The sequence below is a fragment of the Rhea americana genome, unplaced genomic scaffold (assembly GCF_003343005.1).
Source record: "Rhea americana isolate MKP2758 unplaced genomic scaffold, rheAme1 scaffold_90, whole genome shotgun sequence".
NCBI classification, from domain to species: Eukaryota; Metazoa; Chordata; class Aves; order Rheiformes; family Rheidae; genus Rhea; species Rhea americana.
The window spans coordinates 1067835-1084433 of record NW_028187089.1 but is presented as its reverse complement, the minus strand read 5'-3'; the positions used below and the strand labels follow the sequence as shown (position 1 = coordinate 1084433).

The 16599-nt window shown below is 53.2% G+C and overlaps 2 protein-coding genes across 2 annotated transcripts in view; both read left to right on the top strand.

Annotated features, from left to right (window-relative positions):
- The window catches only part of ARHGEF9 (Cdc42 guanine nucleotide exchange factor 9), a 201691-nt gene extending 199459 nt beyond the window's left edge, over positions 1–2232 (top strand). The window contains exon 14 of the mRNA XM_085324358.1: positions 1326–2232. The gene's annotated coding sequence lies outside the window, so the exon portion shown is untranslated. The remainder of the gene's footprint in view (positions 1–1325) is intronic.
- Positions 2233–8879: 6647 nt separating this feature from the next.
- Positions 8880–11870, top strand: LOC146584665 (uncharacterized). The gene is made up of 7 exons (XM_085324290.1): positions 8880–8954; positions 9179–9307; positions 9686–9893; positions 10416–10654; positions 10967–11320; positions 11466–11541; positions 11722–11870. The coding sequence occupies exons 1-7, from the start codon at positions 8880–8882 to the stop codon at positions 11868–11870; spliced, it is 1230 nt and encodes a 409-aa protein (XP_085180416.1).
- Positions 11871–16599: the final 4729 nt, after the last annotated feature.

The following is a 16599-nucleotide window of genomic DNA, read 5'->3' as shown; positions in this document are numbered from 1 at the left end:
AAAAAAAAAAAAAAAAAAAAAAAAAAAAAAGGATTTTGGTAACCCAGCTGATCCGCACTTGCCAGTTTTATTATTTTGTTTATATTGGACTGTTTGACCCTGTCAAACAAGTGTCAAAGTTGTGTGTATAAAACAAAAAGAAGTGTTTAAAAAAAAATGGTGTTGTAAAGACACTGAGCCTTATGAAAATATTTATGGAATTAAATAAAAAGAAGTGAAAAGGCATCTGAAGGCATTTTTAAATCATTTTTCCTCAGGGCGGTCTCCCTCTTTCCCCCAAGGATGAGCCAGCAGCATGCCTGGGGCAAAACACGGGTCTATCCCGCAAAAAAAAAAAGATATATATATATATATGTGTGTGTGTGTGTGTGTGTGTGTGTGTGTGTATATATATATATATCTGCCGTGCCGCGCGCTTGCTGTGCGCGGGGCTCGCGGCGGCGCTCGCACCCGCCGGCGGCAGGAGCTTCGTGGCCTTGCGCTTGCTGCCGCTTTGCTCGGCCGCCGCGGGCCCGCTCGCTGTGGGGATGGCGAGGCCCGGGCCCGGCTGGCTCTTCCCCCGCCTAACCGCGGTCCCGTTCGTTCGAGGGCACGGGCACGGCACCGCTCCCGAGGGAGCCTGCGGGCCGGAGCAGGGCCCGAGCGGAGCTTCCTGCGCAACCAGCCTCTCCCTCGCCTCCCCGCGCCGCCGCCATCTCCGCTCCGCCGGGCTTTTACGGGGCAGAAAAAAGCTCTTTGCCGGAATTGYGCATCCACCTCTGGGCTTGCGGATGTGCCCTTCGGGAGAGGGTCGGGGGGGATGCTGGCTGCATGCGTTGTCCGAGGTGGGTAAGGATGTATCCTGAAAAAAAAAAAAAAAAAAGTCCTGGCAGAGAGGGAGAAGGGGAAGAAACGCAATGGCCCCGCGCGGCTCCGGGAGCAGGAGCGCTGGCAACGCGCGGGACTAGCCGGGGATGCGGAGCCCTCTCCGTTTTATCCGCCCGCACGTCGGGCCGCTGCGGCCGAGCCGGTCCTTTCTAAGGAGCCACGCGGTGAACCCGCGCTACGGATCCCGGCCTAGCCCGAGCGGCGGCGCCGGGCCCGGCGCTGAGCGCGGCGGCGCCCGGCGCGGGGCCGGCTCGAGGGCGCTGCTCGCTCAGGGCTTCGCCCTGCTCCCGGGCTACGAGGAGCCGTTTAAGCCCAGATGTCCGTTTGTCCGTCTGCCCGAGCCGGCCAGTGCAAATCGTAAAACAGTGTTTATCATCTGCCTGCGGCTCTTTTAGCTTTGCTATGGGAAAGAAGTAGCCGTTATTTCCTTAATGCTCACGTCCTGTTTCCTTTTTTAGCTCCCTCAAGGCAAAAAGCGTCCTTGCGAAAATTTGCTGCCTCTCATTTCAGAGCCAAAATAGCCCGTTACCTCTTGCGGGTCTGAGGGCGCCTCGGTGGTCAGCYGGGGCCGGGCGGCCGGCGGCGGCGGCGGCTCTCAGCGGGTCCCGCCGCCCGGCAGCCCCCTTGCCGAACCGGCCGCCCTCCAGCAGCTCTGGGGCCACCAAACCACCCACGCTCGGCCCGAGCCCGACATGCGTCGCTTGATGGACGTGGACGGTTCATCCTCCCTCAGTGCTGGGTACAACAGCAGCAGCCATATCACCACCAAACCTCTTAAGACAGGAACATTATGGGTTTGGTTTTTTTCTTTTTAATTTTTCATTAAAGGCAATATATATAAAAAATTAACCCCCTGCAGAAATGATTGCCTCAAAGAAAACATTAGTGCTGGAGGAAGCGCTCTGTTCTTGGACATCTATACGTCACGCTGGCTACCTCCCTGCTCCTTCTGCTCACCAGCTGGAGAAAAAGAGCTGCTAATCGGATTTAGAGCAGTGATGATGGATGCAGACACGCAGCTCTTAACACTCATGCTCCTTCTTGCCCCGCTGCTGTGACAGCGGAGAGCCTCGGCATCTCCATCTCAGCTAGCGACAGGCTGGCTGTTAATCTGTCATGTGGATGTGGGGCCAAAAAAAAAAAAAAAACGCATTTTTGGTAGGACTTAGGCAGCTGCTGAGATTTTTTCAGAATAAATCCTGTGCCTAAATGGCTATATGTAACCTTTGCGAAGGCACATGCCGTGAACCGAAGTGGTATCTTGTTGGCCAGTCCACCTGCACTCCCCCAGGAAGTCAACGGAAGAAAAACTGTGTTACAAACTAACCTCAGCGCAGATAATAAAGAGCTTTTATTCTTATCATCTGTGGAAATAAAAGCATATATCGCTTCATTTGCCTCTCTTTTTAGCTCACTTTTATGTGCGTGCATTCATGAGTGTGTTTGGGTGTACGTACAAGTCATCTACACCAGCAGAGCTGGGGCTCCTCGTACCTGTCCAACAGCCAGCTCTAGTCGCCTGTAACCGGGTGGGATTGTCCCAAAAACTGTACAACCAGGGCAAAAATCACAGTTGTGACTTTCTGAGCTGGTCTAGATTGAAACAAGCCCAGTGGTTTGTTACTCCTTGTGTAACCCAAAGTGGTATTTGATCCATGGGCTAGTGACTGCACCAATGCAGACTGGAAATGCATGGGAAAAGGTCAGCTCAGCCACTTAAGATTACCTCTCCCAACAGCAGCAATTTTTAATACAGGTTTTATATGAGACTGGGGTGATGCTAGATCACATTCACCATGAAGCACTGCAAAAAGCATGAAGGGAGCTGCAGGTCCGAGCAAAGAAGCCCTCTGCAGAACTGGAAGCAGCCACTGTGGTTATCTCAGGCACGCCTTGGTCACGGGGCTATTTCCCAGTCCCTGTGAGCGAAGTCTCCTGTGGAAACCAACAGCCTGAGCCGTATTGCCCCCATCATTTTAGTGTCGCTTTGATGCCTGCTGACCAGGATGCTCGACAGCTTTCCCATCATTTCTCATTCCCAAGCAGCAAAACTGTGGTTCTTGAGCTGAAGGTATTCTTCCACACCTTCAAGCAATACCGTTTTTCCAAGAATTTGTGCCCTTTCAAGCCCTTTATTTTCTGTTTGGAAACTGGATAAATGTTGAGAGCTGCAAATTGCTGTAGTTTAACACCCAGCAACTTGCCCGATGCTTTTCTTGTGACAAAAAAGCACAATCTTACCACACACAAGGTGCCCTCTGCTCGCCAGCTATTTGCCACGAAAGCACGCCGCGTTGCAAAGCCTCTCGGGCCCGACCCCAGCAACGGAACCACTTAGGCAAAATTATGCTATTAATGCAATTGCAAATATCTCTCCTCGCTCGCTGCCTTACTGACCTAAACTGCTTCAGTTTTATTCTGCACCCACTTCTGTTTTCTATACTGATTTTCTTTTCCCCTCTGTGTTTTCACATGTGCAGAGACATGTGAGTTTGGTGGGAATGTCAGGACCTGGTTGTCCATCTCTCTTCCCTTCAAGGGGAGCCATAACCACGTCACTGCCAGCCTTATCCCTCATCCTACAGATTATTTTTGAGGGATAACATGATCAATGCACTGGTTTCCTCAAGGTTTCTATCCCCTGCAGATGAAAGACACATGCACCGCCAGTCCAGTCCTTCTGCTGCAGTGATTTTTTTTTTTCTCTATGTCCAGAGTCTTGGGACCGGGAAAATAAAATAGGAGTAAGTGTAATAAATTCTCCCAGTCCGTGGTGAGAGTTAAGCGGTGGTTCCCAGGGCTGTTGGTGCCCATTCCCAGCGGGCTGCCCGCGAAGGTGCTTCGCGCAGCGCTGACTTGCGTGCATCGTTGCAGGACGTGTCACGCTGCTGGTGCCCGCGCTGCTCGCATGGTCACACTGTCCTTTTGTTGTTGTTGTTGTTGTTTGCTGCATGGCTGTACCATTAAACAAGCTTGACTTTGTTCCCCAGTCATAGCCAAGCAATTTCGGCCTGTAACCTATTTTAGTGCTACCCAGGGCGGGGGGAGGGGGTTCTAATTAACGGCATTTCTGGACAGTGAGGAAGCGAGCTATTTGTCATGTGCATAATGCATTTAGGTTTAATTCTGGAGCTAGCGGTAACAGTATTACCTGGCAAGGGAAACACATGGCTAGGACTTCCCATCTGTTCCTTGCACCCTGGGCATGCTGACCCCTCCGATTTACCAAAACCCAGGAAGTTTAACTAACTGCATCATTTGTAGTAGCAAGGTAAGTAGTAAGTTCTCCTTACAGTCCCAAAATAGACCCATTCTGAGACCGGGAGCAGGAATTTGGAGCTAACAGAGATGTTTTCCAGTTAAGGAACATCGGGTCCTTGAAAAGCCGCAGACGACAGTCCTGGAGAAGAGCGATAGGAAACTCTCCAGGGCTGTTTTGCCCTGACTTAGCTCTTCGGCTTAGCTTTATATGAGAAGGTATTTTAGTATTACCCAGTTTTGTAGAGGATTAAAGGCCATATTTGTCCTGCACCAAACATGAGCCGAAAGCAAGCAGCCAGCACAGCCCAGTGCCCCACTGTCGTTGCCCGGTCGAGCAGTGCAGCGCCAGCGGCAGCCCCTTCTTAGGCTAAGTGGGCGGTAAAAAAGACCTTTAACACACAACAGTAGTGCTAATGATATAACAATGCTTGTCTGAGTGGAATATATTGATTTTTGTAATTGTCTCCCCATGACCTGTCTTGTGTCATTGCCTTAAAGCTGCTTCGGAGGCAGTGCTGGTGTTGCTTGTCTCCTGAGAAGAGTATTTAGCTCTAAAGCTGGCAAAAGAGTAGACTGAAAGATTAAGGTAGCAGAGGGCGGTGGACGTACTTTTGAGCATGCAAGTGGAAATAACCTCAGTCGCATCTGAAAGGGAAGGAAAGGTCAGGGACTTACTTACAAAGCCAGTGCGGATCAAAGTCGAAGCCAAAATCACAGCATCTGCTCTAGCGAGCGCAAAGGCCCAACAAGCCGGCACAGCCAAAACCAAAGTTTCTCTTTTTGTCTCATGCAAGCACCCTGCTTGCCACCCAGCTACGTGTCTCCTAAAGGCCACCCCAAACTGCTGCTCTTGGTCATTTGTAGCACCACATCCCCTCTCTGGGAAAGGACAGCCAATAATTTGGCCCCAGCTAGCCCTGTGCCCTCCGGATGCTGCTGGCAAGCCCTTCCCTGGCCCTGGCTTGGCACCATCCTGCTGCTGGACCTGCCACGTATCCATCCTAACCCAACTGGGAATGGAGCACACCATTATTTTCTGCTTATCAGTCCAACTCACATGGCCAGACATCTTCTACACTGAGGAAATGAGTGATGCCCGCAGGAATGTAGGCACGGTAGTACCAGAGCCTTACTCCGGGGGATCAGGATGGGGCATGAGCTCCCGTTAGAGCCCTCTGACCTGCTCCTGTCCTCTTTGGGCAGTTTGCTGCTTAAAACTTGATATATTTGTTTGTTTGTTTCCTCTTTGCTGTTGTTTCTTTCTTTTCTGGTTGATTCATCGCCTTCTCGCTTTCCAAACAGGCTTGTTGAGAAAAAGCAGACATCAGTCATCTCCGTAGGTTCTCCTGCTCCGACCAGGCCTGTGCGCTGTAAATCCTGAGTAGAGAGGTGATTCACAAGCTCCTTTGCTTTCTGCTTGTGGGTTGTTTTATTTTTGTTTTTTTTTTTTTTTCGATGTGCTGTTATTTAAGGCAAAAAATTGTTCTTGCTCGTTATCTGCCGGCCTGATGACATTACAGAAATAAAGCTCACTGTGTGCATTCATTTGTGAAAAGTGCCCTGCCGTAATGTTGGTGATTGGCCATTAGCTCTGCAACGTCGTAATGTCTAAAGCAAAGCCATGAGCGAGTCATTTAGACAGAGGAATTTCTTCCAGGGACATTATTTCTTGTTATTGTTGTAATGATGCCTAGAAGCCCAGTCACAGGCTGGGAACTTGTCGCGCCTGGGCACCGTGCACACATGCACACACATACATACCATTTATTTTAGTAACAAGACAAATCTTCACATCAAGATGCAAGAGGTCTCCTGCTGGTGCCTGGCATGGAGAATAACCCATCACAACCGAGGGAGCCCACCCCAATGGCCAGGGCACTCTCCTACCCCAGGAAAGGCCTTTCATATTCACTGCGCTTGATTACTCAGCACTTGCTAAATTGTCGAGAGGGCTCAGCCTCACCTTGTGCCACTGTCTGGGTACTAATGTACAAGCTGTCGAGGTTGAACGACAAGCTGGAGCTAAGAACACCTCTGATTTTAGCAGTTTGGGTCCCATGGGTTGGTTCAGCTGCAATCATTAAAGGAGATGATTAGAGCTGTTTTAAATTTGAGATGCTTTTAAATGAGCCAGAGGGAGGTTGGATCCTAGCTAGATAGGACAGCCCTCTAGCATGTCTTGGGAGCAGTGGCTGAGGCAGGAACACCGAAGCCCTGTTCAGTCTTGCATTTCTCAACTTTTGTTGGATTTAATAATTTGTCTTTGCAATATTTCAGTACTTCCTATGTGCTTTACCTTTTTTATTTCTTAAAGGGAGCCCAGAAACTGCTGTCAGCAGACTTTAAAGGTGCAGAGACCATCATAATTCCCTGACTGAGCAGCTCCAACTCATACTTCAGAGCCTCCTCGTTTCACCTTCCCAATGCAATCAGTGATATAAGGGGCCCTCCAGGTTACAGGGCTCTTGGCTTCCACTTGCAAAGTCCTTTCCAGCCCATTCCTGCTAGCCATCATCTTCTATCTTGCATTAATCATTACCTTCTTCCATTTTGCATTTGCATTAATGCATTGCATTAATCATTACCTTCCTTCCTTCCAGGAAAAAATCTGGAGAAAGGAAGAGCTTGCTTTGGTTGAGGAGGATAGGATTAGAGATATTCTGGGCAAGCTTGACATCCACAGATCCATGGGCCTGAATGGGATGCACCCATGGCTACTGAAGGTGCTGGCAGATGTAGTTGCCAGGCCACTCTCCATCATCTTTGAAAAGTCATGGAGAACTGGAGAGATGCCTGAGGACTGGAAGAAAGCCAATGTCACTCCAGTCTTCAAAAGGGCAAGAAGGAGGACCCAGGCAACTATAGGCCAGTCAGCCTCACCTCCATCCCCAGAAAGGTGATGGAACAGCTCATTCAGGATGTCATATCCAGACATATGGGGGAAAGGAAGGTGATCAGGAGTAGTCAGCGTGGATTCACCAAGGGGAAATCCTGCTTAACCAATCTGATAGCCATCTATGATGGAATGACTGGCTACGTAGATGAGGGAAGAGCAGTGGACATTGTGTACCTTGACTTCAGCAAGGCTTTTGGCACTGTCTCCAGTAACATCCTCCTAGATAAGCTCAGGAAGTGTGGGTTAGACAAGTGGACAGTGAGGTGGATTGAGAACTAGCTGAAAGGCAGAGCCCAGAGGGTTGTCATCAGTGGTGTGGAGTCTAGTTGGAGACCTGTGGCTAGTGGCGTCCCCCAGGGCTCAGTACTGGGTCTCATCCTGTTCAACTTTTTCATCAATGACCTGGATGAGGGGACAGAGTGCCTCCTCAGCAAGTTTGCTGATGATACCAAGCTGGGAGGAGTGGCTGACACACCTGAGGGCTGTGCTGCCATTCAGAGAGACCTGGACAGGCTGGAGAGCTGGGCGGAGAGGAACCTCATRAGGTTCAACAAGGGCAAGTGCAAAGTCCTGCACCTAGGGAGAAATACCTCCATGCACCAGTACAAGCTGGGGGCTGACCTGCTGGAGAGTAGCTCTGCAGAGAAGGACCTGGGAGTGCTGGTGGACGACAAGTTGACCATGAGCCAGCAATGTGCCCTTGTGGCCAAGAAGGCCAATGGTCTCTTGGGGTGCATTGGGAAGACTGTTGCCAGCAGGACGAGGGAGGTGATCCTGCCCCTCTACTCAGCCCTGCTGAGGCCTCATCTCAAGGACTGTGTCCAGTTCTGGGCTCCCCAGGACAAGAGAGACATGGAGCTACTGGGGAGAGTCCAGCGTAGGGCTACAAGGATGATCAGAGGGCTGGAGCATCTGCCCTATGAGGAATGGCCGCAAGAGCTGGGCATCTTTAGCCTGGAGAAGAGAAGACTGAGGGGAGATCCTACCAATTTCATCCTCATACACAAAATGCTAGTGCTCAGGGCTGCTCCACTGGCCAGCACTCTGGAGAGCTGTCCTGCCTTCACGCCATGAGGCACGCCTAAAATCAGTTATGGCTGCCTGGGCAAGGCTTGCACAAGCCGGCCATAACTCAGCAGACCCGAGGGACGGCACATTGTAATGTCCAAAAGCCTTTAGCACCCGCTTGGAGCTCAAGCCGCTTTGGAGCCTAGCACTTGGCGGAAAAACAAGGGAAACCCCAACGTAGCAGGTGCCTGGGTGCTCTCAGTACAGGCAGTGCTGGCTAAATGATTTAATTAATCTGTGTTCATGAGAAGCAAAATTTTAATGGGCTCTCTTCCGGCTCCTCACCTTGCCAAATGTTAAAGTCATGTGTTTTCAAATGCCTGAACTCTCCCCAAACCCAGGGACAACGGTCACTAGGGGTTGCTGGTCGCTGGTCACGGACGCTTCTTGTTCTCTGCACGTCCAGGGGGGCCTGCGAGGGGCCAGGGAGGCAAGGAGAGGAGCCGCCGCCGCGAGGCACGGGGCAGCGCAGAGCTGGGGGCACGAAGCCTCCTCCTGCTGCCCAGGCCCCAGCTCCCGGGGGACTCGGGACGCGGGCCCAGGGGGCCGGAGGCGAGGCCGCGGGGCTGGGGCGGCCCCGGCGGCGGCCGTCCGGTCCCCACGGCGACCGCCAGGGCTTTGTGATGGGGGCGGCGTCGGGCCCACGCGGCCCTTGTGACAGGGGCGTCCCCGCGGTGACCTGCCGGGCGGGCGCCCCGCGGCCCCCAGTGTGAGGAGAGCGACTCCGTCAGGAGGGAGCAGCTCCTCGCGGTGCCGGCGTGAGTGGTGTCCGGCAGCGAATTTGGAGATGCCCGTGGAGCGGAAGGCGAACCCCTGTTCCCAGGCCGCAGACGGGCGCCCCAGCACACGGGAACGCGGCGAGGTGAGCCGTGGGGCTGGACGCAGGGAGGCAGCAGGCGTGGGGCGCGCGAGCCGAGCGYGAGGACGGTGGGGAAGGGGAGGTGCTGCGAGACGGCCAGCCCGGGGCTCCTGCGGCAACGGGGCCTTTCCTCGGGGCCCTTCGAAGCGGGGCTGGTGTCTCCTGCGCTTCAGGGGCCGCTTGTGGCACCCCAACCGCTTCCATCRCRCACCTCCTTCTCCCCGCAGGTGGACCGCCAGGAGCCACCCGCAGCGACGCAGCGGAGCCAGAGCTCGGCCTCGTCCCCCCGGAGGGACAGCCTGCCTCCGCTCGCCCGCCCAGAGAGCTCGCGGCACCCCGAGGACGGCAGCGCAGAGGTACGGAGCCGCCCAGACCCGCGGGCAGAGCCGCTTCCCGACTGCCCGGAGCTGCCGAGAAGCCGGCGGCAGGTGCCGGGAGGCGACAGCGGGTCCCTGCCCCCCGGCAGGCCGACCGCCGCCTCGGCGCGGCACGCTGCCAGGGCATGGCGCGGGGCTCCCCGGGGGCACTGCCTTCGCCTCTCCCTTGCCCAGCAGCGACCAGCCCCCTCCCCAGGTGCCGGCTGGGAGCAGGGCGGCGGCCGCCCGCCCGCCCGCGGGGCTGAGCGCTGCCACTGGGGCTCCCAGCAGGGAGGTTTGCCAGCCGGGAAGCAGGGAGGGTGCGGGAGGACTCCCCACCCACGGTAACTGGGCCTTTCTCCTGGGCTTCTGTTGCAGACGGGCAGCGTGGAGCACGGGGAGGCTCTGCCCCGCAGCAGTTCCTCAGCAGCAGAGCTGCCGCCTCTGCCATCCTTGCCGCCTCTCCCCGCCAAGGCGGCAACCCAGGCAGACGCGTCCCTGCGCATGGGCAGAGGTCAAACGGCAGCGTCTACAAGCCAAGTCAAGCTGCCCCCTCTGCCAGCGTCGTTGGGATGCTCTGCCAGAGGCAGGCCCAAGGCACTGCAATGGCCTGCTGACAGCTCTGCAGAAGATGACTCCAGGGAACACCTCCCACCCGGCAGTGGCGCTTCCCTTCCATTCCCCCAGCAGGATGCTTCTGCTCTCACTGGGGCAAGGGAAGAGGGTTTCCCTGCCATGCCAGAGGCCAGGCCTAGCACGAGCGCATCAGCCCTGGCAACACCGAGGCCGCTGCAGAGCCACGGCAGCAGGATCATCCTTCCTCCAATCAGCCGCCAACCTTCAGGATGCTTCTCTTTTCTCTGGGCAACCCAGAGCACTGCTGAAGGCACAAGCCAAGGTGGCCCAGCACCCATGGAGTGGGACAAGCCTTGGCCAAGCTCCCCCATGCTGCCAAGCCTGCCACAGGTCCCGAGCACAAGGGCACACAGCCACGACGCAGTGCCAGCTGAGTCCTCAGCATCGCAAAGTGGAGAGAGCAGCAGCAGTGACATCACACCGGAGGCTGGATTCACCGGCAGCGAGAGCCCCAGCCCCTCCGCCACTGCAGTAGCCCACAGCTCTGCAGAAGACAGCGCTGCCAGGCCCCGTGGGGAAATGGCCCAGGACGACTCCTCGTCACCTTCCCTGCCTGATTTTGCTGGCTTTGGCGAGGTCCTTCAAGACATGGACGTCGCAGAGGGGGCTGAGGGCCCGGGCCCTGCCCCGCGCAGCCCCTCACCATCCGCCGCCTCCCTGGAGCATGCCGCCGACCTGCTCGTCTTGGAACCCTTGCAGCCGGCCGCGGACGTGAGCAGGAGAGCCCTCCAACACAACCCCAGGCGGATGATGCTGCGGAGGAGCTCAGCGTGGCTGCGCCGCGGGGGCCGTTGGCACACGTGCTCAGTTCAACGCCCCCGCCAAGCAGAGACCAGCAGCAAACGGCGCCGTGTGCCGAAGGTGCAGCCGCGGCACCTCAGCAAGGACCTGCTCCCCCTGCTCGTGGCGGCGAGCGTGCCAGCTTTCCTGGGCAGGCACAGAAGGCCAGGGCTAGGACGGCCACTACAACAACAGTTTTTAAATGAGYGGGAGGAAGCAGCAGGGAGCAGGGCTGTGGCAGCACTGCAGGAAGCACAGGAGGAAGCAGGGCAGCAGGAGGTGGACAGAGACCTGCCAGAACAGCAGCAGCTGGACGAATCTGCCTCTGTCCACACGATCTGGGTCCGGCCAAGCTTACAGAGGCTCATGTCGCAGAGACACCTGTGTGACAGCGAGGCCACAGTCGCTGACGGAGAGGCAGATGGCAACCTGCAGAGCGCACCTCTCCCCCAGGCAGTGGCCGCAGGAGCCGAGGAAGAAGATCTATCCTTGGCCGGAGGCTCTCAGCAAGAGGGGACCAGCACGCTCCTCCACACGTCAGGCTCCTCAGAAGGAGGACCAGCAGCTTCACCCTCGCATGGAGGCCGTCCACATCAGGTGAGCAAGRAGCAGGTGGCCGGCACTGACCATTGAAGGTCATTCAGGGCCATTTGCARGGTCCCCACACTGTGTACTATCTTCCCCTGTTGACACCTCATTAGGGGATGGCACTCACCTGTGGGATTTTGCTCTCCCTYTGCAGGTTCCCTCTGAGCACAAAGACGAGGCARATTCTTCCTCCTCCTCTTCCTCCAGAGACTCCTCAGAGGGTGACCCAGGTACGTACGTGAGTCGAGAGCTGTTCTGGGGGCAGAAGACCCAGCCCGGCCCAGCCARKGCCACTGAGGTCRGCAGCACTAAGCCACGACCTCCTGGGAAATCCCTTGGTGGGGGGGGGCAGCAGGTGCTTGCCCTGTGCTCATGCAGCCCCTCACCCACAGCTCTCCTTCCCCCCACAGCCACTGCTGCCCTCCCACACCCACCGGCTCCCAGGCCCTCGCTCCTCCAGACGCTGCTTCGGGCTCTGCGCAGAGCYTTCACCTGCAGCTGTCTCACGGGGCAGCGAGAGCGACGGGGCCGGGAGGCGAGTGCCGGGCGGCTCCRCTGACATCGCAGCTGGTCCTGTGGACGCGGAGCCCAAAGAGGGAGAGCAACGCGGACGCACGCCACCGCGCCGGACGAGTTCCCCTCACCCCGCAGCGTGTGCCGCTTCCTGCTCTGCTCACAGCACAGARGSAGGACCTGTCGGCCGAGACGGGCGGCCAGAGCCACGCTCTGTCCTGGAGGCGACGCAAACGCTGCCCCAGAGCACTGCTGCCGTTCGRGAGGCCCCACAATGCTGCCAGACACAGGGGTCTTCAAGGACAAAGTCCTACACACCTGCGACCCCCACGCTTGTCAGGCTACAGCCACTTCCTGCTTGCAATAAAGCTTGGGAGCTTGGTGCTTGGTGTCAGTGACCTCTTCAGYGCCAGACCGGTGCAGGCAATGCCCCTGGAGCCAGGCAGAGCTGGCGAGAAGCCCCTTTGCTGAGCGACAGGAACACAGAGCGGGAAGGGGCTTCTGGCCAGCTCTGCTCCGAGCTCCTGCTGCCAGGTCAGCTTTCCCTGGGCCTGGCGCCATCGAGGTGTGACTGTCCACATTGACAATTCCCCCATGACCCTGGGCCCCTGCTCCAGGCCTGCACCAACGTACCGCCCTGTGGGAGCTAAAGCCCCTCCATAGCTTCAGCCTCTCACCGGCACGCACGGGTAGCAACGCAACAGGATGGCACGGCTTCACTGCAGTGACACAGCATTGCCTGGGCTGAAGGAAAGACCTCATCAGCAAGCGAGGACAGAACTTGGGGGTAACAAATGCAGCAACGGGTGCTAAGGGAGACCCAGCGAGGGGCACATCCCCCTCATAGGGAAAACCTCCAGAGGTCCCTCCCAACCTTACTGATTCCGTGATTCGGTGATTTCAAACATGCCCTAATGTTAGGCTGGCTGAGGGCCTGTGGAACACTTAGAATTTCCCCTGGGCCAATCTGAAAAGCAGTTGAACAGAATTTGTCCTAACGCTTCCTGCAAAAGAAAGTGTTCCCTGTGGTTATGAATGCAGGACAGCAGGAACAAGCGAGCACCAGGCCAGCACTCTCGGAGGAACTCCCGTGGTCTTACCCTAGGTCAGCAAACAGGAGGACAAGGGTGTTTGTGGAAGGGCTTGTCTCTCTGGGAGCTGAGATTGCCTGCCGATGGCTTCTAGCTGTCTGTGCTGTAGCAGGAGTACTGTGCTCTGTTCTTTGCAGCTTAGGGGTTGCCTGTGCCATGTTCTGTAAGTGTTCAGTTGGAAACACTCAGCCCACCAGCAAAAGGTCCAAGGAGGACGGGGCGTCTGCCTCGCTATGCCAGAAGCTTGCGAGAGAAGGAAGAGATGGACAAACTGATGCTCCTGCCAGTCGAATGAGGAAACCGGGAGGCAAGAGCGGGTGAAGGGACAGCACGGCCTAAGCCGTGAGAAGTCCTCTTTAGGAGCCTTGAGCTAGGCATTTGCGGCTCTTCTACCACACTCCCGGAGCAAGAGTGGTAGTCTCAAAGTCAGGGGGAGCTGTGGAGGCTTGTGTGTGGCTACAGCCTATGCCATGCATTTCAAGGCTGTAGTCATGGTTCAGTGAGTTAAAAGGGCAATCTTAGTTCATTACCAGTTAAAACCAGATGCAACCAGTCTTGCGGCACACTGGATGTATAGCATTTTCATTAAAAAAGAGGTTTTGATAGTGCCTGGCCATCGCAGAGGCCCGATACACAGTCATGCTACGGTCCCTCCTTGCCCTTGGGCCTGGGCCGCTGCACCTRTGGAGCTCCCCAGAGTCTGGGCATGCGTTGGCATCCCAGGGCTCTGCCAATAGTGCTGGCTGCACCCCGGGTCTGCCAAGAGGGTCTCGTTTCCTCTGATGCCATTCAAGGGCACATGTATGATGAAAAATGAGCAGAAGAAATAGCCTCAGTCCGTAGGTCTTTGCTGCCACCTCCATGGCGGTCAATTTACAAAGACCCTTAAAGCCTACAAGCAGTCACATTTCAATATCACACTGCTTTTCAAATCAAGGCTTTGCGTGGAGATGGCACAGAAATGGCCAGCTAGAGCTGCTATATAATTGTCCAATGAAAAGTAACTAAAAAAAAAACCCCAAAACAAAAAATCCAAGGAAGATACCATGTGCAAGTTTAAATTTTAAAATTACAATTTTAAGGTCAGTTTGGCACACAATATTTTTCTTGACAAAAAAAAAAATCTCTTCCCCCTTCTTAGACTTCATTTCAATGAGGACAGCATCCATCGGCTGTCYATGCTATCTACTTATCTAGCCTTTTTTTCTATCAGAAATAACAGACAACACATCTCTTCCAGCCTAGCAACTTTATTTCATTAAAGTCCATCTCCTCTTAAAATAAAAGTTGGCGTAAGGGGGGTGGTTTTCTTTCAAACTGTTTATTTCTATTTGCACCACTTTTCTTTTTTTTTCCTTTAGGAGCTTCACTTCTCATCTTCCGGATGTGGGTTAGACTTTTAGAGAGAAAAGTGAGAAAGAAGGATTATGCTGTCCTGACAGCAATGGCATCTTTGACTTAAGATGTCCAGGCAAGGATGCTGACAAAGTAGTGCCAAACCACTACACCCAGTTAATCTGTAAAGCCATTCCCTTTGTCTGCTGCACTCCTGWCTTGATTTCTCAACTATACATCTGTTTTCCAAAAAAATGCCTGGAAAATATTCTCAAGAGAGGCATTCATGCCAGAAGAGACCGGCAGTGTAGCCAGCGCTTCTTGAAAGCAAAACAAAAAAGAAAGCACAACCCTAGAAGTGTTTTTGAAAGGAGACAGATTTTGTATTGCAACAACTCCATTTGATTTCTGAGTCCCAATTCTCTCAACAGTGTTCATCTACGACAACACGCTGATGGGGTTTTTGACAAAAATAAATGCAGTAAGGTGGGCTGTTCTGTTATTCTGTTCYGACTGCTGCTTAGGTGTTTGTCATTAATGGGGAAAATAGATTGTGTTTTTCTTCTGCACAGAGAACTGAAAATGYAGAGAGTTTGTATTTTTGATGTATACCAAATTCAGCAGAATGGGAAAGAATTTGATTCTTGCTTTCAGGCAACTGATGCTATATCATTATTTTCATTTATTTGTGCAAATGCCTGCCTTATCTTCCATACTTACGCTTTGTACTTGCCGTTTATAAAGAGCCAAGAACAGAAAATGCTTTGAGCCATGGCAAACAAATACATTAATGAATTAAAAAGTATCGCCATTTCACATTTCTTCTGGTTGATAGTACCAAGCAGTTGAATCAGAGGGCAAAGACTTTCATGGTTTGTTACTGCTCTGAGCTTTGCTAATCTGTTTTTATTATTTTGTTATCCTGGGAAACAACCAGTGAGGAGAGAAAAGAAAAATACAAGGTAGGGTTTGCTCACCAGGTGAGACCCTTGGCAGAACCAGAACAAGATGGGTGCCAAGTGGGAACCTATATACCAAAGCCCTTCTGAGCCCTGCTACTGCCCAAAAGGCAGGAGCAACACTGCTGCTGAAGATGGCAGCTGGGGAGCAAGGGGAAAGGGGGGAGGATTAATTTGGAATGAGAGGCTATAGTACAAAATATCTGCCCAGCCCTCGCCTAATATGTCACTGCCATAATGACAATAGATAAGGCTGCAAAATATCTGGTGAATCATGTTTTCCTTCACTTTCCATTTGACTCTACAGTTTCTCCATGTATCATATGGTTATGGATGAGCAAGTAGGGCCAGGAAACCACACTTAGAGGAAAAGCTGTTGCTTCACAGTTCTTAGAGAGGTTATTTTTGGTTTTGTGATGCTACTGATTTTCATTAAATAATAGAATTACTTAAATCCTTGGAAAATAATTGTTTCCACAAGACTCTCTGATGAAGCTACTCCAGTGGAGCAGCCACAAATGTTGCATTTCAGCAGAAAATAAGATGCAGAGTATTCAAGAGAATTTCACTACAAAATACATTCTTTTTCTCATTGCAGTGGATACAAACATCATAGAGGCAGAAGTAGCATTCTCTTTATGATATTTAATAAAGTATTTCCAAGAGTCAATGGCCAAGCTGCTGTGGAGACTTCCCCAATAAACACACAAAACTCTCATACCAATAACACGATACCTTTGCCCATCCTAGTCTCATCACTGAGTCTGAGGATTGTCTATGGACAGCCATAAAAGCGTATGAAATCTCTATTCACACATTGCCCTTAGGTGGGATGAGATGAGGCTACAAGTCTGAGGCCAACTGAGCACCAAGCTGAGAGGGATCCAGGAGGTGACAGGGGAGAGGTGGGAGATGTAGTGGAGAGACAGGTCACAGTGTGTAGGGAAGAGAGATGAGAGGAAGCTGAGTGTGGCAATGCAATTAAGGAGAAGTGGAAGTTGAAGACAATAGAAATCTTCAGTGGTATTTAATTGCTTCATCTCTGTTGAAGACTCTTTTACTTCCCACTATAGTTCTTTTACATAGTTTGGAAGATGCGGGGGGAAGAATAGAGATTTCTAGTAGTTGCTTCCTAAAAGAAGACTCAGAAGAACTTTCTGAGAGGTTCTGATTGAAAAATCTGCATGATACAGCAGGTTTTACTAGAAATAACAAGGAAAAGTAAATATCCTTCTATTGTTGCAGCAAATAAATTAGTGAGTAAGCGCATACCTTCCAAAAGCAAAGCCCTTCAGAATGAGGCAGCCTCTTGCAGGTCCCCCAACTCTTACAAGCTTTTTGCAATTTTATGTTCCATTTAGGAACTCCAGGTTGCAAAATCAAACTTCCA